The following is a 24,948-nucleotide window of genomic DNA, read 5'->3' on the forward strand; positions in this document are numbered from 1 at the left end:
AATTTATCTGATTTTCAGCGATACGGGTGACGCCATCGCGTTTGTTTTGTCTTCCTACTTACGGCTGAAAGGGTACAATGTCCAGTGTTAGATGTTAAATTAGGGGATGCCATAATGATTGGATTAAGAGTAGAGATAAATTACAATACGTAACGACCATAACATTAAGAAATCTGAGTGTTTTGTATGATTTTACAAGTTGCATCCGCCAGAGGTGCTGTTGAGGCAGTTTACTTGAGGCTGTGGCTCGCCCGGATTCACCCGGAAGTGTGTTCCTAACATTTCGTGGACGGGAAGACGTCAGATGAACACACTTAATCCGAGAATGTCCCGGCTACCTTATGGATGTATAGATTCAATTAAAAAAAAAAAAGAGTTAAAGCAGCTTCTCCAACATCGATGGCTTGAAACTTGGAAATTGGAAATTAGTGAGGTGTTAGTGCAGATGCTGATTTTATTTCTTTTTTCTTTTTTTAAACTAAATCTTAAACTTTATCTGCCTTTTGATATTACGGTTTGGGCTATCTTTTAAAACAGAGGACATCCCTGTTTTTGAATGGGAGGATAAAAGGATGAGACTCCTAAAAGTCCACTAAACTGTGTCACAAAGTGACTTACTTAAATAATAAGACTGAACTATATTTTCAAGTCCCTATATTAAATATTGTTTTATCTGTGCCTTGTTGTCCATGTGTATGTCTTCTATCTCTCTTTTCTTCTGTCCTTGAATCTTCTAGTAAGTTGTGTATTCAGTTGCTGCTGTCGTATTACAAAATTCAACTGCAATTTTGAACACTTCTTGAGTAAAGCTCTTCTTCACTTGAAAACTGAAAAAATCAATCACTCAATCTGGCAAATTTTCACAAACAAGCTATACTTTCTTGGATGTTAGTTTGTAAACATAAGTTTTCACGACACAAGTGTCTGATTTGTAATAATCAAAATATTTGATATAAGAATAAATCTTTGTTCTTTAAGAGATGGTTTGATCTAAATATTATGTTTGTGACACAGCTGTTGAATGAAGATGGACATTTGTATAATTATGCTGAGTTCTTAAGAGAGTATGCATTTCCAGTTACACCTAAAGAATTTGCCATAATATTTGATGCTCTCCCTACCGGACTATTGATATTGTTAAGAGGAAATGTTGGACCACAGCTGGATGTACATTTTAAGGCAAATTTGATGCTGGACGGTGTACACTTAACAGATAAAAGATGCAACAATGGATATTTGAAGAAACTTTCCCAAGAAATTATTACCCCAGTAGCTAGGCCATTGTGGAACTCGAGATTTGCGGACATGGATAAAAACTGGAACTTAGTATGGACGTCAAGCAATACATACTGTGTCACGAACAAAATTAAAGAAGTTTCTTTTAAAATCATGTTAGTTAGTTAGTTAGTTAATTCATTTAGTGTGGAGATTTATCTTTGGTCTCATAAAAAACAACCAGCAGAACAACACAACAACAACAACAGCAACAAACAGCAACACTTACACACAGACATCCTCAGGGCAAAAAGCAGGACAGCGGTGGCAGTTACATTACAACACATCAACGGGACATGGTGTTCAGTGCCCCAATTGGGGATAAAGGAATTTTTAAAAATATTACGATTTGCCCTTGGCACTTTGTAACGTCTACCAGAGGGAAGAAGTTCAAACTCCCTGTTGAGTGGATGAGAGGGATCGTTTGCTATTTTTACAGCTTTTTTACGAAGCACTTCCTCATACATGCAACTTAAATGTTTCTGTCTTATTCCTATGATTTTTGAGGCAAGGTTTACTATCCTCTGCAGCTTGCTTCTTCCTTTTATGTTTAGGTTACCATACCACATTGCCATATTAAAAGTTAGAATTCCCTCTATCAGGTTCTTCTAAACTGTTTCCATAATGTGCTTGCTCACTCTGAAGGAGTTGAGCTTGCGCAGTAGATGGAGTTGTTGGTTACAGGTTTTAAAAATATAGTCTGTGTTTTCATTGAAGTTTAGATTACAATTAATATATGTACCCAGATATTTGAACTTGTCTACTGCCTCTACCATTTGTCCCCTAATTATAAGGGGCTGCACAGGGTCCTTTTCATAAAAAACAAATTCCTGTGTTTTTATTACATTGATCACTAAGGAACTTTCATCGCACCACTTCTGGAGAGATGACACATGTGCTCTATATACTTCCTCTCCGACTACGTCCCCCTTCTTTAATAAGGCAACCAGGGCCATATCATCCGCATACTTAAACAAACGAAACTTTTCCAGATCTAATTGGAATTCGTTTGTGTATATGGAAAAAAGTAATGAGGATAAAATAGTGCCCTGCGGGGCGCCAGTGTTCAGTACGATGATGTTGGACCGAGTATTATTAACCAGAACCTGTTGAGGATGGTCACAGAGGAAGTCCCTAACAAGGTGGATAATACCACCAAATACATTCAATCTACCCTGTTAATCAGGCCATCTATAAATTTAAATATATCAATACCCACTGTACCTTTTGTGAACAGAAGGAGGAAACTATTTGTCACCTTTTTTTTTGAATGTCGTTATACTCATGTGTTTTGGATAGAACTTGAAGTCATGTTTAAACGTTTGACAGGCATCAAGATTAAACTTAAGAAAAAAGATATAATTCTCACTTATGATGAAAAAAAAATAAGGGAAAGGAATTGTTTTTGTTGAATCTTTTTATTTTACAAGGAAAATATTATATTCACAAATGTAAGTGGTCATCCAAAAAAAAAACATTTCTATGAATTTAAAATAGAAATAAGATATTATATTATTATTATTACAAAATATGAAAGACAGAAAAGCTATAAAAACATTAGAATATTATAAATTATTGCAAACAACTATATGATTTAATAACAATTACCCCTTTCAATGTATATATGTATATATTTTTTGTTTTGTGTTCATTGTATGTTTGTGTATATATATATATAAGTTTAAATAAATAAATAAATAATGGTGTTCCAATAAAGACATCCCATAGGGTGATGACGAGGTTGTCAGATTCTGATAAGCTACTTAAGTGTTCAGTCGTTTTCGTTCATGAAGTCTGTGCTCTGAATATATTTAGAGGTCAGTAACAGGTTAATTAAAAACAATGATTTTTGCGTAATTGCTATTGTCACCTTATATATATTCCTAACTAAGATGGTTAAAGACATTATGAACTCCACTATTCAGTCTTACAATAACTCACATTATTCCTATAAGTTACAGATATTGCAAATGCTGGTGGGCTAACTAGCGACATCTCTCACACAGATATCGATACTGCCCTTGCACTGACACAAGGATGATTTCAAGATTGCGTGTATATGGTCTCATTTTTAATGGATGTTTCTGTTATACTGTATTGTATGAATCTGGTTGTTCAATAATTCCCATGAATTAATTCCCATGATGACGATGCACCTTTAAAGCACTTACTTGATTAGTAGGACCACTTGGTTGAATTTTAAGTCCTGATGTGAAAACATGTTTATGGGTATATTATTTCCACAGATACGGCAATGAACATCAGCCATGCAGTGGAGAAATCTGAGGATCAGCACATCCACATGCATGCTCACTGTAATGGAGAAACACAATAGGATCCATCTGTCTTAAAATATGACCAGATGTTACCTGTTTGTAAACAGGTAACATCAGCTGGTGACTTCTCTGAGGCCATTTAAATAGGGCTCATTGGATACAAATGCCCGCAAACGCTACAATGGGAAAGTCAAAGGAGCTCAGCACGGATCTGAAAAAGTGAATCATTCACTTAAACTAGTCAGGAATGTCACTTGGAGCCATTTCAAAGCAGCTGCAGGTCCCAACAGCAACAGTGCAAACAATTGTTTGTAAGTATAAAGTGCATGGCACTGTTCTGTCACTGCAGGAAGAAAATGCAAGCTATCGCCTGCTGCTGAGAGAAAATTGGTCAGGAGGGTGAAGAGTCAACGGAGAACCACCAAAAAGCAGATCTGACAAGCATTAGAAGCTGCTGGAACACAGGTGTCAATGTTCAAGTCAAGCGTATTTTGCATCGCCATGGACTGAGAGGCTGCTGTGCAGCCTTAGCCACAGCCATAGCCACAGCCACAGCCACAGCTATAGCCATAGCCATGGCCACAGCCGCTGTGGCCATAGCCCCATAGCCCCATAGTGAGTGTTATTTGTTGAGTTTTCTTTGTTCATGTCCATGTTGTGTTTCAGGTAATTGTCTCCTTGGTTTGTCTTTGTCCTTTGTTTGCCACAGCCCCAGTAAGTTTGTTTCTTGTCTTGTCTTGTTTTATGTCAGTGGTCCACCGTCCTTAGTGTTGTCTGTGTTTCCCTTGTTAGTTTGTGATTCCATGCCATAGCCATATTGTGAGTGTTTTTGTTTGTAACCTTAATCACCTGGTTTCTGTTGTCTTTTCCTAGTTCATAGCTTTGCCGAATTGTTCTCCTCGTTAAAGAGTGATTTTCTATTTTACTACTTATGTTATTTAGATTCTTGTTCCTCCATTTTAGGAGTGTATTTTGAGTTGTTAGTTTTTCTTATCTAGTTCTTTCAGTTGGTCAGTTCCGTTTCATAGCCCTTTGTGTTTTCCTCCTTCGGGAGCGTTTTTGGTTTTATGTATAGCTCTTGTCCCTAGTGTGTGTGTGTGTGTGTTAATCATATTTCCCGTAGTTGTGCTTTCTCGTTGTGTTTAATAAATTTATTTATTTTGAATCTACGCCTCGTGTGTCTACATTTGGGTTGTACCCCTTAGTTCCCCTAAGTCCCCACTTTCCTGACACCCTTCACTTCAGAGTGATCGCATTCATTTAGTGGTAATAAAATGGATTTGTTCAGATTAATTTTTAAACCTGACACAACAGAGAACTCCTCAATGCAGTTAACAGCTTTGATCACCTCAGACCTATTAGATAGGTCAGTGGTATCATCGGCCAGTTGGGCTAATTTAAATTCTCTCCCTAAGGCTGTTATACCGTGAAATGAATCCTTTTTGATATGCACAGTCATAATTTGAGTTAGAAGGAGGGAAAAAAAAGGACTCAAGGGGCATCCTTGTCTTATTCCCCTACAGATATCAAATAAAATAAAACTCATCCAATATATATTCATTGTAATCAATCATATCTAATACTAATCTTTTATTATTACATGTATTTTTTCCAGGCATGAACCCAGATTGTTCTTCTTCGATAATCTCATCCAGTCCAGACTTTAACCTTTTTGCAAATACCATGGCAAATATCTTTGCATCATTATTCAATATGCTGGTCTCCAATTCTCAATACTCAAATAATCTTTTTTTGGTTTACAAACAGGGCCAATACCTCACTGAAGTCTTTATAAAACTCACATATTAGCCCGTCATTACCGGGAGATTTGTTATCTTTTGGTGACACGTTTGTACCTCTGTGAAGTTCACCCTCAGGTCGCACATAGTCCTGAAGCCTTCATCAATACTGTTAATGTCCTTTTTAATATCTTGAAGAAATAAATCAGTGTTACTTTCATTTTTTAATATCAGCCATATATAATTTCTGGTAGAAATCAGCTACATACTGGGAAATATATTTTTCATCTTCACATACCTGGTTATTAATTTTATGTTTACAAAGAGAATATAAGTCAAAGTTCCTTTTTTTCAAATTAAAAAAGTATTTGGTGCATTTCTCCCCTTGTTTTAGCCACTTCCTTCGAGACCTGACAAAGGCTCTCTGGCCCTTTCCTCATACATTCTGTCCAATTCCAGTTGTGAAGCTGACAATTCTTTTAGTTCTTCACCAGACAGACTAAATTTCTCTGATAGTTTTTTTTAATTTTGTAGTTATCTGATGTTCTCTTTCTCTACTTGCACACTGGCATTTTTTTTCCCAGATGCAATAGCTATCTTTCTAATGTCATATTTCATTCATTCCCAAGATTCCCCAAAACTGTTTAGTGAGTTTCCTTGCCTCCAATATTTGCAACAACTGGTTAATTTTGTTTTGTATTGATGAAAAAATAACTGCATTATTTTGTTTACTGTTGGAGGCATATATGTTTATAAGAATAAACTGTGAATGGTCGACATCTACAAGAAGGACTATCCATCAGTAGCATTAGCAATAGTTAAATGGTAGCATCGGTACTGGCCACTACCTGGAGCATCTCTGGGTCAGTTGAACGTGGCGGTGCTGTTTGGATTGTGTAGGAGCAGTGTGAACTGGCACTAGGGGGGGTGACTCTGGGACGCCGGAGTTCACTGCCTAACCTCCTGGAGGTGTAGTGGGACTAAGTAGGCGAAACACTGTTGAAGGGAGGTTTCCACCTGATGACCCCCAGAGACGTGTTAGGAATCACTGCTCTTTGGCAGGTATAGAGGCAGATTAGAGCTCCAAGGTTCTTCACTGAGAATGAATCCTCTTTTTGAGCACAAGTATCTTGTGTTTAAATTAACAGTATCAGAGAAGTGATTGATAATGTTCCCTTTAAATATCCCCTGTAATATAGCGACCCCTGCTGACCCGTTGCTACCGAAAGAAAACCACACATCACCCCCCCCACTGACTCCTCCAAAATGCCACATCTGTTTCTGAAGCATGAGTTTCTTGGATAAAGCAAAAATCTGCACATTTATTCTGGCAATATAAAAATAAACTCTTTCTCTTTAAATGATTTCTCATGCCCCTGACATTAACAGAAAGAAAACTAACCAAGACTAAAATAACCAAGACTGAAAAAGCAAACCACTCAAAATCCTCTCTTAGGATTTTAGGCTAACTGGTGATCTCTCTGGGTTGGGAGCAGATGCTGCTGCAGCAGATCAGACCGCATTTATACTTCAGATTTACCTCTCCACATTTCTCTCGGAGGAAACAAACAAAAATTATAAACTATATTTTCGGCAGGCAAGCTAATCTATTAGAAATACTCCAGAGACAGAGCAAGGAAGACATGTTGTTATCACCCTCTCAGAGAGACAAAACTAGACGGAAAACAGCAAAAAAACAAAGGTTGTGGGTAGTCTCAAAAGATAGTCTCAAAGATCAGGATGCACAACGGCTGTAGAATTATTGAGGAGAGAAAAAAGCGAAGACTATTGAAGAAGAAGACATGTTACATGTCTTTGGCTGTGACTCTGATTCTGTCAATGTAGGCGTGCGCTCCTCTGAAGCTGGCTTTCTTCCTCTCTTCCTCGCCTTCTCTATCTGCGGCCACAGCTGATTCCTGGATTCATTGATTTTTTGTGTCAGGTCCTCCATGATCTTTATTCTTCTTTCTTTAAGGAACTCTGCTGTTCTGGCATCCTTCTAGATCAGGCATGTCAAACCGTTACTGTGCAGCAACCGCCTCTAAATCTCACTAAGTAACACTAACACATTGGCCTCTCGTCACTTGTTCTGCATGTTATCTGGCTTGTCGGTTTCTCTTCACTGACAGCTCTGCAATCGGTCTCATTTAACAGGGAAAGAGGACACAGCGAGGCTGATAAAGTTCAGGTCAGAAAATGAAATGGCGTCCAGGCATCCAGCCAAGAATGAACTTATTAATTCTCATGTGCGTTCATAAAAGTGTTTCATATTTATTTGCTAGTGCTGGAGGCTTTTTTAAAATTAGATTTGTAGTTGTTAAATTATGGCAAAAAAGGTGCAACACCGCCATCTATTGGCGCAGTAGTCGGCTTGGGTACTGCACAGAGAAAAGAGGACTTCACTGTGGTAAGGCGTCCTGTTGCATGGTCCGGGATAATTAATAATTTTATTTAACGTTTCAGATGTTTATACTTTATATTTACTGTGTCAAGTACTCACTGTGACCTGCGCTAACTGTTTTGAGCACTTACTGTGAGATATAAGACCGTAAAATTATGTTTAGAGATTTGTTAATGATGCTAAACTATCACAACGTCGTGTCCGTTGTTGTTCAGATTGTCCCGAGACTGTGTTGCTAATTTTCCCATGCCACAGCGGTGCTGTATGCTGTGTTGCAGGTAATATTTTGTGTATCTTTTATGTAATTTCTCATGATGTTTCATTTTGTACATCAGTCTGTGTGAGCACTCTTTTTATTTGTTCAGATAAAAGGCTCATTTGTTCATCCAGATGTTGAATGTGTTCTTAAAAGACATTTTATGTCACATAAAAATTATATGAGGATTGTTCACTTGTGACTTACAGAATAACAATATACACTATACGATCACACAAGGATACTTTATTTCAGTGTTCGTTGTACTGCACAGAGAAAAGAGGACTTTACTGTGATTGTCCCGAGACTGTGATGCTTACTTTCCCATGCCACTGCGGTGCTGTATGCTGTGTTGCAAGAAGGAGCGGTAATAAAAACCCCATAATCCACCTGGTCGTTGTCTGTGGTCTGTAGAAGCAACAGTAGCGTGGAGCTGCATCTCACAGATAGCTGGGACCCGTCACACATATAAGGATAAAATATAAATATATCGAGGGCGGGGGGTGGTGGGGGTGTGAATATAACGTTAAATGCAGCAGATCCAGCTGTGTTCCAACGTTGCTTCACGTGACGCTTCAGATGAAAGGACGTCTCAATTCTCATAAAACATGTTTCCTCGTTTCTTCTCTCCTTGCGTGGTTTCCTTGCGTCCTCTCATGCTAAAGACGCAAGTGAGGGAAACGAGGATGTAATTTTGAGAAATGGGATGTACCCTAAGACGCAAGGAACAGACGCAAGTGAGGGAAACGTGGATGCAATTTTGAGAAATGAGATGCACCCACTGTCGTTGCTTCTTCTTCTTCTTCTTCTTCTTCTTCTTCTTCTTCTTCTTCTATTGGCGGTGCCGTTTGAGTGATTCAATACTCCCAGTAGACCTTACAGCAATGTTCTCCATGCTGCCACCTGCTGTACCGGAAGATAATTTAAGCAAACACATCAAATAGGCATTTTGCCTCCCGTCAGCTTTCTTTAATTTTTAATTTTTTTCAAATTTGATTTCATTTTTTAGAAAGATAAAAAATACGGGAGGTGTATGGGGAAAATATGTAAACCGAAGGACAGCGGAAAAGAAGGTAAAATACGTGAGAATCGCGCTATAAACGGAAGGGTTGACAGGTATATATTTGCCACAGTCAAACGCTTGTGGTATGGCGTATTTTCGTATGGCGTATTTTTCTTTTACCTTAAACGACGTTTTTTTGCCGTGTTTAAAAAATGTATTTGAGCTTGTTCCTTACGGTTGATTATATTTCTAACACATAGACACTCCTTACCAGTTGGAGGCGGTAGTGCCCCCTCTGTCGCAAAACATCAAGCTGCAGTAGAAGTAGTCGTGCAGTAGCCCTACATGTGGTAGTGCTGCGACTGTTAGGAGCGATACAGCAGAAGTGAAAGAGAAGAATCCAGCATACAGCCTTGATTTACTGCTTCACAACAGACACCATGAGGCCAGGTACAGTACATAGCATTGCGCATCGCTTACGATGGTGTTTTGAAGTAACGCTAAATTACATATTATAGTTTGTCAACTCCTCCGTCGTGTGTTTGGAGTTAAAGGTACTGATGCATGCTCGGCCTGCACCGCCATGTTACCCAATTATACTCCCAGTAAGCTGTTACTGACAACGGCTGCCAAGTATATGTATTCTTGCTCCATTGTGGCACACAACATTACTCTAAAATGTAATTTTTGAAGTTTAGGTTGGTGTAACTGTTGGAGCGGTCGGTCTGATAAATATCCGTTCGACACGTGCCTCCTTCAGGTCGCCAGACACACGTGTTGAGCTTCCGTTCAACAGAGCAAAACAGCCTAGTTAACCACGATGCCTTACCTGACCAGAAGAATGTGTCACATTGCGTGTATCGACATCGTTTACAGGAAAATCGGAGATTTTTCATGTTTTTTCTCCTTGCCTCTGAAGTTAAAGCTCGAAAATAACTGTAGCTCCTGCTAATATTAGCCCGGGAACCTTTGTCAGTCCCACACCGTCGCAGCTCACAGGGTTGTATCAGATCATTCTTCTTTCATACTTACAATGAATAAAAGACGTATGTATCAAATTTGAGCAGTGTGGAAAAATAAGACTAGTACTCTAGTACGGGAATATCTTATAGTAACATTATTTTCACACACTGCTCCAAACAAGGAGCAGATTGGTTCTTGTGGGCGTATGTGAACATAGCAAGTTTTTAATAGGAACCATGTGGGACTATGTCAGGCACAGTGGATGAGACCTTCCTAAATGGGGCTAATGTGAGCTGTTTTGTCAGCTGTGTTATTTTACGTTGTGATTGTGTAAATATATAATTAAATCTGTACTTAAGACTATACCCTACATACAGCTTACCAGTTTTAAAGATACAATGAGGAGGGTTTTTTTTTAACAATTAGTAGTGCTATGGAGAAATGTTTTTGTCAGCAGGTACATTTTGTTTTGTGTCATATCATTACACACTGCATAGAGTTGGTGACAGTGGTAGCGCGTTTAGAAATGAAGCCAGCCAAAGGCAGGAAAAGGAATTACTCACTGCAAAAGATGGATGTAAACAATGGAAGTGTCAAGATATTGATAGATATCTTTTATATTAACAGCCCTTTCCTGTATGTGCTATATGTAGGTGAGAATAAAAAGCAGCCCAATCTGGCCAATCAAAATCTTAATGCGATATCTTGGTAGCCCCACATATTAGTTTGGAAGAGGTATATTGTAGTTCCATAGGCTACATCTGTGGGCTCTGTTGGTGTTCCATAACTTCCTAATGCATGTCTATAAATACAGATGAGTCTTCTATTTTCTATTTGTTTTTCAGGATTCAGTCCTCGTGGGGACAGAGGAGGAAGAGGCGGAGGTAGAGGAGGATTTGGTGACCGGGGAGGACGAGGAGGATTCAGAGGAGGAAGAGGTGAGACAGGAGGAAGTTGACAATAGTACCAGTTGTTGTAAACATCATGTCATTTGTGTAATCACATCATACACCTTACGAGAACAGATTTTTCAGGCAATTACAGGACATTCAATGTTTGTCATTAAAAAAATCACATCAGTGGTGTGCATCAGTTAACATGTTAAACGTATGACAGTACAACACTGACTGAGCTATGTTATATTGGAAATCAATTTACCTGTATGAACACCACACATTTTCAGTATAAGCTTTTAATTCAAATTAAAGCATGAGTTCAGTGTGTATTAGCAAGGTACAGTTATTGTTCATGATTTTGACCAGAGTAGCACTAAAATGTGTCTGTTTTTCAGGTGGAGGATTCAGGTCCCCAGAGGGTGGAGGATTTCGGGGCCGCGGGTGTGGCAGAGGCACCCCAAGAGGGAGAGGAGGCAGAGGCGGGAGGGGTGGCGGCAGAGGAGGCTTTGGAGGAGGGAAGAAGGTCTTGGTTGAGCCACACAGACATGAAGGTTGTTGTTGCTCTTGTTTGTTTTGGTTACTCTGTTACATATAAGTAATGATTCTAGTAACAACTCTCATCAATGGTTTACAGCATTTTCACTCCACCATTAAGTATTGGCTTAGCCCTTATTGATACCAAAAAAAAAAAAGTTACTAGGCACTATCCGCTAGTGGTAGACTGATTAGATTAACTGCTTGATTAATTATCAGCCAGTTAATCGGGTCGATATCTGTCATTTTGAGAAAACCGGCATCGGCCGATGTCTGCGCTCATGAGTGCATTAAACAACAAATGTCTGCAGACACATGAGACTTGGTGCAGATTCTTTAATTTCATGGTCATGTGAATAATATATTAGTGATGAATAATTGTTCATTGGGATCAGAAACAAAGAGATGCGGCTGGGTTCTACTGTTTGCACTAAAATTGCAAAAACTATGTGAACCTTTCCTTCACTGTCTGGTGTGACCTTCTTGAGCAGCAATAACTTAAATCTAATGTTTTGTGTAACTTGATCAGTCCCACAGATTGTTTTGGAGGAATGTTTGCCCATTCCACCCAACAAAACTGATCTAAGTCAGTAAAGTTGGTGGTGCATGAACTTCTGTCTTCAGGTCATGCCTCTGTGCCGGCGATAGCCGTGGCTTGACGCAGGCTGTCTGTCCGTTTATCCCATTCATCTCAGTAACACCCTAAGGGAATTTCTTGAAATGTGGCACAAACATCCACTTGACTCAATGATGAACTGATGAGAATTTGGTGGTCAAGGTCACTGTGACCTCAGGAAACACACTTTTGGCCATAATTCAAGAATTCATATGCAAATTGTTACACAACTTCACCCAAATGTCATCTTCACTGTGACCTCAATATTCTGCACTTTTCTAGCTGTTAGTGGTCAAAGGTCACTGCGACCACAAAACAGTTTTGGCCATAACTCAAGAATTTGTGCAATAATTCTCACAAATTTCACACATATGTCTGATTGGTTAAAATGATCATGTCATGAGTCAAGTCAACTTCACTGTAACAATGTTCTGCAAAAACTCTTTACTGTCCATTATTCAATGACATAACTCAGGATCAGAAGGAGTAATTGTGACCATATTTCACATTTGGTCAGACATTTTGGTTTGACACTAATCTTGGGTGTCTGCGCTGATTGATTGTACTGCCGGGTTGAAAAGAAAGAAAAAGATTCTGACAACCAAAGCCAAAACAGTGAATTCAGTGCAAATCTGGATATTACACAGTGCTTTTGGCGTATATGGCCTAAATAGAGATAGCATAAATAGAAATATAGACATTTTTCCTTTTTTGGAGAATGCCTAGATAAATTCTCAGAAAAACATTTGTAAAGTGTCAATTTTTTTGGTATTATCAGGTTTTATTGAACTTGGACTAGTTCAACATTGTTATCCAGCAAATAACACCCAGATACAGGCACCTGCTTGCATCAAAAATCAGGTAGAATTCAAAACTTTCTACCCAAGTGTGACATTACTCACTGCCAGTAGCATTTACAATGCTTCTGAATTTTGTGGATAAAACCTCACAGTGCTATTTCAGAAAAGACCAAACCATGTATGTACTCCAATCTTCAGCTTCACGTTTTTCTGACAGACATTTAATGGATCATTTTGAAGTGTTTTTTTTCATTATAGGTCACATTAATGCAGAAATACTGAAAATTCAAAGGGTTCACAGACTTTCTAGTGGCACTGTATGTGGCACTTCTGTCTGATTAGATTTCCAAATAGTGTGTTCATGAGAGACTTAACTCATGTGTCTATGTGTCTGTCTACTCAGGAGTGTTCATTTCCAGAGGGAAGGAGGATGCCCTGGTGACCAAGAACATGGTGGTAGGAGAGTCTGTGTATGGAGAGAAGAGGATCAGTGTGGAGGTGAGATTGTGTTTCATAGCAGCATGGTGGGAACAATTTAGGTAGCACACTGATTCTGCACTACAATCAGGGTTCGAAATTAGCACCGAACAAAGCAGGCATTTAACAGATGATTGCCTCTGTCATGAAAATGTCAACTCAGTCATCAGGTGCATAGTTGGACTGGCCACTGGGAGCACTGGGAGAAATCCTGGTGGGCCGGCCACTCTGTGGGTCAGGTTGACAATCAGATTTCCTGCTGTTACCAGTCTATCATCCTGTGATTTTGCACACCTCTTGTGTCTGACACATCACAATCATAGAAACAAAAGAAACCTCTCTGTGAAAAAGCAGACCACCAATCACATGTTTACAGTCTTAATCATCACAACATTCTACTTTTGCTGCAATAAGACAAATCCATGCTGCACAAATTTAAACAGATAAGGCTACAACCTTGGTATTGCTCATATAAACTCTTGGCCACTGTCAAGAAAGATCAACTCTGATCGATGTTGTATCCACTTATGTTGACAACTGATGATGCTTTACTGTCCAGGGGACACGCCCTTTTGAAACCTTAGAAATAAGTTAATATGTTTGGTTTATTTGTGTTTTGTAGTATCTCATGGTGATGTGACACGAGGCTGTACCGACTTTTGTCAATTGAATTGGATTTGGCAGTTCAATACAAAGATTTGACAATTCGTTCCCTTTTTTACACAAAACTAAACTCTTATATGATCCAATGTGAATCTCATGTTTTACCTATAGGACTCACATTTTAATGCCTGTCTTCATTATCTCTGATGTGAAAACACAGAAGGTAAAAGTGTGCATCCTGCTCATAGTTCAGTTAAAACACCCCACTGCAGCATAGTGTGTCTCCTGCTGGGCTGCTATCAGTTCAGGGCAGGCTCTAGCCATTTTGCTGCCCAAGGCGAAATTATGATGTGGTGCCCCCAAGTTGCCTCCCATTCTGCTTCTTCTACATTGCTCTGTGTACAATGATACAGCTAAAAAACAAGAACCAAAACTTGTTTACCAACCGCTCCACCTCAGGTTCATGCTTTTCATCCTTTAACCATCTTGGAAGTTGGACTGATCGCCAAAACGCATAGTTAAAGATGAAAAATTCTCTTTGATACTTTAAGCAAGACTAGTGTATTTTTTTTTGTTTTGTACAATTCCAAAATGAAAAAAGGAAAGAAGCACCAAGCAAAAGTTTTAGCACCCCAAGACATTTGAGCTCTCATAACCTTTACCAAGGTCTCAGACCTTAATTAGCATGTTAGGGCAATTGCTTGTTTGCAGACATCATTGGTAAAGGCCAGGTGATGCAAATTTCAAAGCTTTATAAATACTGACTCCTCAAATCTTGTCCCAACAATCAGCAGTTTCCTCTTAGCAGCTTCCCACCACTGCGAAAATGAAACTAATTGATGCCCACACAGCAAGAGAGAAACACAGAAATACTCTTAGCTGGGGGTCACCAAAGGGGGTGACCATGCAACTTTGCTTCATGCCCTTTTCCTTTGTTATTTTGAAACTGTAAAAGATGGAAATACAAAAATAATCTTGCTTCCAATAATGACTATATGTATCATCTTTATATTTTTTGGAAATGAGTTCATCTCCTGCTTGCTGAGCTATTCACAGTAACAGAAATTTACATATATATTGTAACCTTGTAACATGTATCATGTATAATTATGAGTATAACACTTGGGCATGTAATTATTTACTGAATCTTGTGATATTGCGATGGAAATATGGCTCGATGCCTTCGCGGGACTCCTATCTACAGTGGCGTTAAATGGTTATTTACGATCTGGCTTTGTCAAAAATTGTATTTTTGTTTGAACAGCAGAGGGAGCAATCAATGTCAAGACAGACTGCTGTTGTCCTTTATATGCAAGCCAAGCACTGCGAAAAATAAAGCCAACGAGAAAATGACGGATGAACGTGCTGATAATGAAAAAGAGATTGAAGATGCTCCATCAACTTTCAGAGCTGATGATGTGTGGCAGCATTTAGGTATCCCCGTTTCAAGACCTGTCAACTATCTCCCACACAAAGTGTTTTGCACATACTTTAAACCTTGCTTCACAAGTGGGTTTGAACGGAGACCGCGCCAGCCATCTGCTTGGTGGAGTGAGGCATGTAGCAGCGTTTTATTTTCACCGCAGTTTAACAGCCCCAGCTGTACTGACCACCAAACAGACTGTTAAACCTCCCAGTACATAAACTGATCATGGATGTGGTCACCCAATGGAACTGCTCTTTAAATGATTTTATAGAAGGACTGCTGCATTGTTTTTGTTTTGAAATTGTACATGGTTCAGTCATTCATTGCCAAAGACAACTTGTGCAATTTTTTTGCACATGGCTGGCTACGCTGTACACACTAATTTATCATTGAAGACATTTGGTTTGATCATTATTGAACTCTTCAAGAGTCTTGATCTGTTAAATCAGCAGCTGTTGCTTTGGTGTTTTGGTGTTTTGGCCTGACTTAAAATTAGGATTCACTGTTTCCTTACTTTGTCTAATAGGAAGGAGAGACTAAGATTGAATACAGAGCCTGGAATCCGTTCCGCTCCAAGCTGGCAGCAGCCATCCTGGGAGGAGTAGACCAGATCCATATCAAGCCCGGTGCAAAGGTCATGTACCTGGGTGCTGCCTCTGGTACCACAGTTTCCCACGTTTCTGACATAGTTGGACCGGTGAGTACTATACACTCTCAGTGGTTGCCCAAGATATAAATGAACTAGCACAGTCCAATACAACACATCCATCAAAGGAACTTCACACAAGGTGTGATGAGGTGTGTAAAAAAAATCTGGCATACCATTGAACAAATTTCCAAAGTTTTTCCCGAAAAAAACGTCGAAATACATGAATTGTACATGAATACATGAACATGAGAGGTGCAAGCTGAAGGTTTGCAATGGCCCTCACAGTCCCCTGACATAAAAATCATCAAAAATCTGTGGGTGGACTTTAATAGATCAGTGCATTGTAGGACCCACATGCTCAAAAGATGGCTCCAAGAATGTCACAGAACTAGAAGCCCTTTGAAAGGAAAATTGGGCAGAAATCCTGCAAACAAGAACTGAAAGAATCCTCACAGCCTTCAAAAAGCCTTTACAAGCTCTAATAGTTGACAAATGGGTGTTACTAAGATCTGTCGACGCATGGTGCCCAAAGTTTTGATTCGGGCCATATATTTCAAAACTGTAAAAGATGGACATTAAGTAATCCCTTGCAATATTAAAGAAATATGTCATCTTTAACTTTATGCTGTTTGGAAATCAGGTCATCTTTTACTCGCTAAGCTATTCACAGTAAAATTAATTTTGACCAGGGGTGCCCATACTTTTGCATGCCACTGTAAATAAAAAAAAACAAAACACTTGTTCAGCTTTCTTTTTTTTGGTTCCAGTGAACATTTAACACTAATGTGTTATTCATGTGAACAGAAAAATGTTCAATCGGCTTTGTGAGCACAGGCATTGGCCAATGCAGTTATCTCAAAATGCCAAATATCAACCCAATTAATCAGTTGAATGATTATTCAGTCTAGCACTACTGAAAATAAATTGTAAAGGAAAGTTGAACTTAAATGTAACATTTAGCTGAGCCTGACAATAATTGAATAATGAGTTTATTTTCCTGAAGGTAAGTTAAAGAAAGTAATCTTTGTGTCTTTGTGTTACAGGAAGGGCTAGTCTATGCTGTCGAGTTTTCCCATCGGTCAGGTCGGGACCTTCTAAATGTGGCAAAGAAACGTACCAACATCATTCCAATAATCGAAGATGCTCGGCACCCACACAAATATCGAATGCTTGTTGGTAGGTAGACCTTAACCACATCAGTAACACTGCCAACCTCAGTGCTCAGGAGATAGAGCGGCCTATTGTATGAAGGTGTATGTGAATGAATCAGTGCTGACTTGTGTTGTAATATTTTGTACTTTTTGAATGCAGTCCATTTACCATTTACACTTAGTTTTGTTGTCATGGTTCTTATACTAGTTCTGGAAAATGACTACAGCGTCACTATTTTTCTAGCCAGGGCTGTACGCCAGTAGGCTTTAAAAAGTCTTTGTAAGCAGCACTGTATGCACCACGACCCCACTAGTGTTGTGTAATTGCTACACACTGAAAGTGTGAGCTCTAGATCTTAAACTGAATCACACTTGAGTTCACCATATAATTACACAGCTCATATAACCCTCTTTTGTTTTTGTGATTCATGTTCACATGGTCATGTTTTTTTTTAAACATCAAGTCTTTTTTTTCTGATCTTCACTGCAATTGTAGACATTGGGTTCATAATTCTGTTCATTCCCAAAACCAATAACGTTAGCATACATGACTGGCAGAGAAGACTGTTACTGAAGTGCAAGCTGCTGTAACAGGTTGAGCAGCTTCAATCAGCTCCTGAAGAAAAGGATATGTGTGAACCTTTTTTGTCTCATTTTTGTTGCAAAAGTCAAATATTTTCCATCATTGTGCCTAATCAGACAGAAAAGTTGAACACTTGCCAAAATTACAACCAGTAGGCTTTCTAAATGTTGTGTTGGAGTAACATGCTGTATGTCAACTTGACATTGCCATGTAGCTTAGTAGATCTGCTTATTGTTCTTTTTGAAAATGGCACTGGACAGTGGAAAAAAGCACAGCACCAATCATCTGGGTCATCTCCAACATGTACATCTCTGAAGTCAGACTAGATTCACAACAAATGTGTAAATATGCGCTGTGTGTCCAGACAGTAATGGTCTGTCCCTCTCTAGGCATGGTGGATGTGATTTTTGCTGATGTTGCCCAGCCTGACCAGACAAGGATTGTTGCTTTGAACGCTCACAACTTCCTAAAGAACGGAGGACACTTTGTTATTTCCATCAAGGTACACTGATGACCGCCTCAACAGATGGCTGTTTTCCAACCTTTAAGTCATTAACTATGAACTCCAGTTATCGTGTGGTAAACTAGCTGTAGTGATGTCCAGAGCTGATTATAAAACCAAGCAAACAGCTGAGATAAGGCTCGCTGGGATAGTCTGGACTGATGGCAGGATCATATTATTGGACTGATATCTGCAATGTAAATGTTCAAATAAGTTTTCAGATGCTGTTTATTTTAACCCATTAATATACCTTTTTTAAAAAGTGTTTGAGACCCTGTTTGACCATCAGTTTGGAGTCATACTCAATAGACTAAATGAATTAGGGGTCAAAAACCTGTCTTGGATAATGCTACTTACACTATAATTTCATATACAGTACTCTGACTTCTGATCAAGTCCACTTTTTTTATGTCAGGCCAACTGTATAGATTCAACAGCGGCTCCAGAGGCAGTGTTTGCCTCAGAAGTAAAGAAGATGAGTGCAGAGAACATGAAACCACAGGAACAGCTCACACTGGAGCCCTATGAGAGAGATCACGCTGTGGTAGTGGGCGTCTACAGGTACACGAATATCAGACTGGTTTCTCTGACCAGCTCTAAGTATCAACCCTTCTTTACCATGCCACAAGTAAATTATCACTGATGCAGCCAATTGTTTTTAGAAGTCACATAAGTTGAACAGAGATCATCTGTGTGCAAACAAAGAACAACCTGAGAACTTGTTGTTCCTTGTATCTGAAAATTATGTGCAAGTTGCATCGATCGTTTTTGCTTGAAATATTGTAATTCAACCGACCCTGTGGTGGTGTTGAAACAGCCACTTTCACACTATGGTCAGTAACTAACAGTACGAACCATAGCTATATGTAGAAACAATATACAGCGGGAAGATGAGTATTGACCATGTCAAAACATTTTTTTCATTAAACATATTTCCAATGCAACTATTCACATGAGACCAGACAACGGCATTAACTCAATTACAATAAGATGCAAAATAAGAACAGTAAGGGTGCTAATCAGAACAATAGGAAGAACAAGAACAAGGTGCAAATAAGCAACAACGGAGCAAAAATAAAGTGGAATGACACAGGAAAAAGCACTAAACCAGTGGCCAGCCAAAGTCAGTGAGAAGAGTGCCCCAAGGGTGACTCAAAGACAGCTTGTTAGACAGCTGTTACAGTCTGAGAAAACGATAGACAATGAACTCGTACGCCACAGTGTCCATGCACAATCACCTCAGAAGACTCCATTTGTGTAAACAAGGCATGTTGAAGCCTGTTTGAAGTTAGCTGCACAAAATTGGAGAAGGCTGTACATTATTTGGAGAATGTATTTTAAGACAAGACAAAATGGAACTTTTCATCACCAATACAATGTGCAGGAGGAGGAGGAGAAATGGCTCTGCATAAGACCCTAAAAATGCAATACCTAGAGCAGGCATGTCCAAACTATTCCATAAAGGGCCGTGTGGCTGCAGGTTTTCGTTCCAACCAAGGAGGAGCACACCAGGCCAGCCAATCAACATCAAGGGATCACTGAGTTATCAGCTGAAGACTGAGCTCAGCTAATTAAGCTGGTGTGCTCCTCCTTGGTTGGAACGAAAACCTGCAGCCACACGGCCCTTTATGGAATAGTTTGGACATGCCTGACCTAGAGTGAAGTTTGGAACCATTCTGTTCCGGAATGGTTTCTCTTATGGTTAGGGGTGGACGATGACCTAAAAATCTATATCACAGTATTGTTTTTGTTTTTAATACAAACATAGAAAGGGATACTCCACTCAAAACATGTTTCTATCTTTTTCACTCTATTGGCAATGCAAGGGAACATATCTTAAACAATGATTAATAAAACGGATGTGTCCATTGGCTCAAAATAGGAATGAAAATGAGGTATATGTGTCTTTTGGGAGGAGTAGACTGCAGCATAATTTAGGTTAATTAGTAAATGTAATGTGATTCTTTCTCTGAGTCAGACAAGCATTAGGGTTAGGAATCTCAACAGCATTTATTTGGCAGAAAATAATGTGCTAAAATATGCTAAAACATTTATCATAGTGAGTGACAAATCCCCTATTCATGGTGCTGACAGAATCCAAAATATCAAAGGCAAGATGACATAATTGACTAAATTCTTTTCTGCAATTAAATTAACAAATTGTCATTAAAAGACACTTAATAATTTGTCCAAAAAAAAAAAAACCCAGAAGGTTCTAGAGAGATAATTGTCTGCATCACATCTTAATAAGTATTTTACACTAGTCTGACTACAGTTTAACATGTTGGAATAAGAATCACTGTCTCTTTTTCATGAAAGTCACAATGGCAATATTACAGGGTGAGACCTGGTATTTTTTGTAACACTTTCACTTTAATAATAAAATTTGAATAAACAAGCAAACAGCGCTCTATGCAGCAGTGGGAATGGGGTTTCAGGAAGAACAGAAGTTACACTGGTGCATATTTACAGTCTGATCTGAAAGATGGATTATAAATAAACCATTTTTTCAGTTGTTCGCAAGTTTTAATAATTCTCTCCATTGCATAAATATCAATTCATGTGTTAACAGTAGGTATTTCTTTCTTCAGAAGATTTCTTAGAAGCCACCAATATTATTCTGAACAATTATTTATTTTTCCTTCTCTATTTAAGTTGCTCAAACTTAATTGGGTACAGCTCAAAACTAGTGATCTTGGTTTGGAAGACAGTTTCCAGGATGCTATGAACTAAAATCCAAAATGGAGCCACAGTGGGATGCCTCCAAATATATGAATATGATTTGCACTCATAAGATCTCTGACAGTCTGAACTTCTTTGAGGCAGGGGTACAGAAATGGCAATATTTTTCTAAATTCTCTCCAATGATGAGAGCTTGTTGTTCTGCACTGTTGCCCTAGTATGTGCTCCCACTTTTCTGAAGTTGCTGCCGGCTGAAATATAATTTTGAAATTACCTGTTTCGAAAATTTGCCCTCATATGCTCGGATAAATATTTAAAGTAGCTCGTTTTCTTGTGTTGCATCTATTTGATAGGTCTAACGGGAAAATTAGCTGAGCTTTCATCAATTTATGTGAGTGTTGGCCAGCTCATATGTCGTTGCGTTAATTGACGTAACTGTACCATAAACATAACTCTTCCATGACTTACACCAACAACAGCAGGGAAGCGTGCTGTGTCTGAGAATGGCCTTTTTGTAAGCCTGCAAGGTGTGGACATGCAGTGGAAAAAAGATCAACTGTGTCAGAATATGAGGCTATGAAAGGGCTATAATTGTTTGCGTTATCACTCTGCTGATGAAGGCAGCGTTTCATTAACTCACCGGTATTCAGTGTTCTTTCCACCATCTTCTCCTCTGCTTAAGAAATGCTTAAGCCTCTTAAAAGTCCTTCTCCCTACTTCTAACAGGTTTTAAACTTAGGAGCGCTCTCAATGCTTTGTGAAAAATTTTCATCTTTACCAGGATCAAGTCTTAACTGTAAGGGGAAATTCTTAGAAAACGTCATAATTTTCTGAGAATTTTGTCACCGAAAGCAACTCTTTTTACTAGCAATCTTTATGAATGCGACCCCTGTGAGCAACATATTGTACCTTGTCTTATGAGTCCAGTATGCTGTGAGACCACTGGAGGTCTAAGCTTAGCTGTACATCATGTATAAACCATTTTAAAATTTCTGCTTTCTTCAGATTGAATTGTAAAGTGGTTTGTCCCATACCTGTAGTGAACTAATCACCCTGGGTTAAGTGTTGTCTAAGAGCTGGTTAGATAGTGAGGGATCACCAATCTAATTGATCTAGCTTGATAGTCAGAGACCTGGAATTAACTCATTTATATGGCAAGGCCAAAAACAGTACTGAGTTCATTAAAATTGTAACCTGAATGTTTGACTTTTCCACAAAATGTTATTTTTTTCAACTCATTTTTATCAATATTTTCATGATAAAATAAAGTTGCCAAATGGGCTGAGGGTGATAAAGATTAATCTGAACAAGCTTCAACAGCCATGCAACTGTTAGCTTTTGAGTCTGAGATAAAAGTGATTACAAAAAACTTAAACACACCAATGAGAAACTCAAGGCGAGACTACTCGTCTGTTGTTGTCACTAGATTCACTGCAGACACGCAGCAGCTGACTGAAAGAGGAGTTAGTATTTTACAGAGAAATATTACCTGCTTCCGGGTGAATAAATGTTAATGTTACTCTACAAAGGAAGCTAAAAAGGCAACAAGAATGCTGAGCTTTCAAGTTTCATCAGGAGTCACTAATAACGCAATCAAGCACATAATTTTTAGGACTTTAAAAACACACAAAAGGCTATCATTTACTGTGTACTGCCATTAGAAACTGAGTCTAGTTAGCTGATAATTGGCCTGATCAGCCAACATCAGTAATCAATACAAACACACAGACTGTAAACCATTTATCAAACCGATGACTAACCACAGTCCATGAATGCCAAACAACGTTTATCATACCTCAGCAGTTACCTAGTGTTTCTGTGGTGGTGACAAAACAGCAAAAAATATACATACCTGCGCTATTTTAGTGGGAATTGACTGAAAAAGAAGCGAAGCATTTCAGAAATTTCAATTTGTCCCATTTCCAAAACTTTTCTATTATTTGAATTTGTGACTAATTTGCCTAATGCTCACATTTCTTCATATGTTCTTCATAGGCCAGAAGGCTTATGTTCCTTTAGTTCCTGAGGCACTTTTTTGTTTTGCTTCTATTTGTTTTGTGAAAGCATCACATTACACCTACAGTTGAATATAGTGGCACTGCCAACACCTTCATACATCCCTTTAACTGGGTGAAACGGCACCATCTGGTGGACTGTTTAAAGAGTTACGTCTTTACCACTCAATGTACTTGCATTGGGGAAAAAGGAACATGCAGCTCAATGAGGACAAAAAGCAAACAACTGAATGATAAGTTAGTAGTGCAACATAAAAATAAATAATAAAATAATCCAAACAAACAATGTGGCAATACACAACATATACAATGAGCTTTACAGTGTGCAGGTATTTATGTTGACAGTAAGTCGTGAATGTGCATGTTAAAAACATAAGTTAATGGATTGTAAATGGCCAGTCAGTTGATGTTTTGGAGTCAGGGGGTTAGTGACACATGAAAATAACATTGCCAATTTTGATTGATAGCAAAGTGTGAGCAATCGAAAGCAAGTGACATAGTATGATTAGAAGACACGTAGCATGTGCTGTCTGGCTATGGTTTTCATCATTTCTCTGGCTCCTCCACTTGGTTGCGTCTCAACTGTGTTTCTTGTAAATGACACAGTGCAGCACAGTCAATTGTTGGATACCTCTTGCAGCATTGTAATATAAGTCTGCATTCAGTCAAAATTGTTGGTTTAAGATAATACTGTTCATAATTCTCATTCCAAAGTCAAACGTTGTACATAGTAATTTGCCTGGATCTGGGAAAGCGATGGCTTAATTGCAAAGAAGTTGATGAATCATGAAACATGAGCACTCAGACATTTGGACAGGTTGGAAACAAAGCAAATTATCTAAGCACACCTGAAATGTTGATAGAAAGTCATAGTCATTGTGAATTTGGTGTGAATTTTGGTATGTATATATATATATATATATATATATATATATGACTGTTTGGGTAATAACTTTACCATTTACCTTTGTTGTCTCTTCCAAATAAGTTTTACAAAACCCGGGGGTTTTTGTCAACCTTTTAACATCTGCTTTTAGTGGTAATAGCTTAGCAGTGTGGCATGTAAAACCCAGGTCATGATTATGATGACTTGTGTGGCATTAAAATAAAGAGGCAGCGAGAGTACACATTAATATAGTGAATTTGAAAAACATTGATGGGAACAAACGATCCCATTACTACTCCAGTGGTCCATGACAGGCATTATAAGCATTGGTTTCCCCTCCCAACTAATGTTCCCAGAGTTGAATTATCGTGATGCTTTGACACTGACATCCACAACCTCCCAAACTGCAGCAGTTAAGTCTCTTGTTACATCTGTGTGTGTGTGTGCGTGCGTGCATGTGTGTCTTTCCTTCTCTTTTTAATATATTGTGTTAACATGCTCTTTTCTTTCCTCCTCAGACCTCCACCTAAACAGAAGAAATGAGGTGTGGAAAAAAGCTCTGGAATTACCATTGTCAACCATCTTTTTGTACTGAGTGATGTCTGTTGCCCTTCTCTCCTAATAATTTGATGCTAGTGGTATAACTTGTGTTGACAGAATGATCAGTATGATGGAATATGTTGTAATTCACAACAGTTTATGCTTGCTTTAGTTTTTTGACATAACTGATAACTTTGTCTTAATAAAATTGTTTGATTCTTGTTTTTGATGGGTTATAATCTTTGACTAAAGTTCCTTGTATGGCTACCCATATACAGTGCATTTGGAAAGTAGTCAGAGCTTCACTTCTTCCACATTTTATGTTACAGCCTTATTTTATCATTTTTCCCACAAAATTCTATACACAACACCCCATTGTGAGAATGTGAAAGTGTTTTTAAAATGTTTATTTTTAATAGATTTGCTAAGAAATCACATCCACATTAGTATTCACAGCCTATGCTCAATACTTTGATGCACCTTTGGCAGCAATTAGAGCCTCAAGTCTTTTAGAATATGATGCCACAAACTTGGCACACCTATCTTTAGGCCCTTTTGCCCATTTGTCTTTGCAGCACCTCTCAAGCTACATCAGGCTGGATGGGAAGCGTTGGTGCACAGGATGTCTCTGTTCATTGCTGCATTCATCTTTCCCTCTATCCTGATTAGTCTCCC

At 38.6% G+C, this 24,948-nt stretch overlaps 1 protein-coding gene across 1 annotated transcript; it reads left to right on the forward strand.

The window, feature by feature from the left end:
• Positions 1-9,284: 9,284 nt before the first annotated feature.
• On the forward strand, positions 9,285-24,497 carry fbl (fibrillarin). The gene is made up of 9 exons (XM_041942692.1): positions 9,285-9,400; positions 10,759-10,851; positions 11,205-11,360; positions 13,163-13,257; positions 15,792-15,962; positions 16,958-17,090; positions 18,038-18,150; positions 18,566-18,711; positions 24,252-24,497. Exons 1-9 carry the CDS (start codon positions 9,391-9,393, stop codon positions 24,274-24,276), a joined length of 942 nt encoding a protein of 313 aa, XP_041798626.1. The 5' UTR covers positions 9,285-9,390; the 3' UTR covers positions 24,277-24,497.
• The last annotated feature ends 451 nt before the right edge of the window (positions 24,498-24,948 follow it).

Source organism: Chelmon rostratus, chromosome 8, assembly GCF_017976325.1.
Source record: "Chelmon rostratus isolate fCheRos1 chromosome 8, fCheRos1.pri, whole genome shotgun sequence".
NCBI lineage: Eukaryota > Metazoa > Chordata > Actinopteri > Chaetodontiformes > Chaetodontidae > Chelmon > Chelmon rostratus.

What these genes read in the sequence shown, in the direction of transcription:
- fbl (XM_041942692.1), top strand. An exon ending in CAAATATCGAATGCTTGTTG is followed by an intron (nt 17,091 to 18,037) that starts GTAGGTAGACCT and finishes GTCCCTCTCTAG; the next exon opens with GCATGGTGGATGTGATTTTT. An exon ending in GTGGTAGTGGGCGTCTACAG is followed by an intron (nt 18,712 to 24,251) that starts GTACACGAATAT and finishes TTTCCTCCTCAG; the next exon opens with ACCTCCACCTAAACAGAAGA.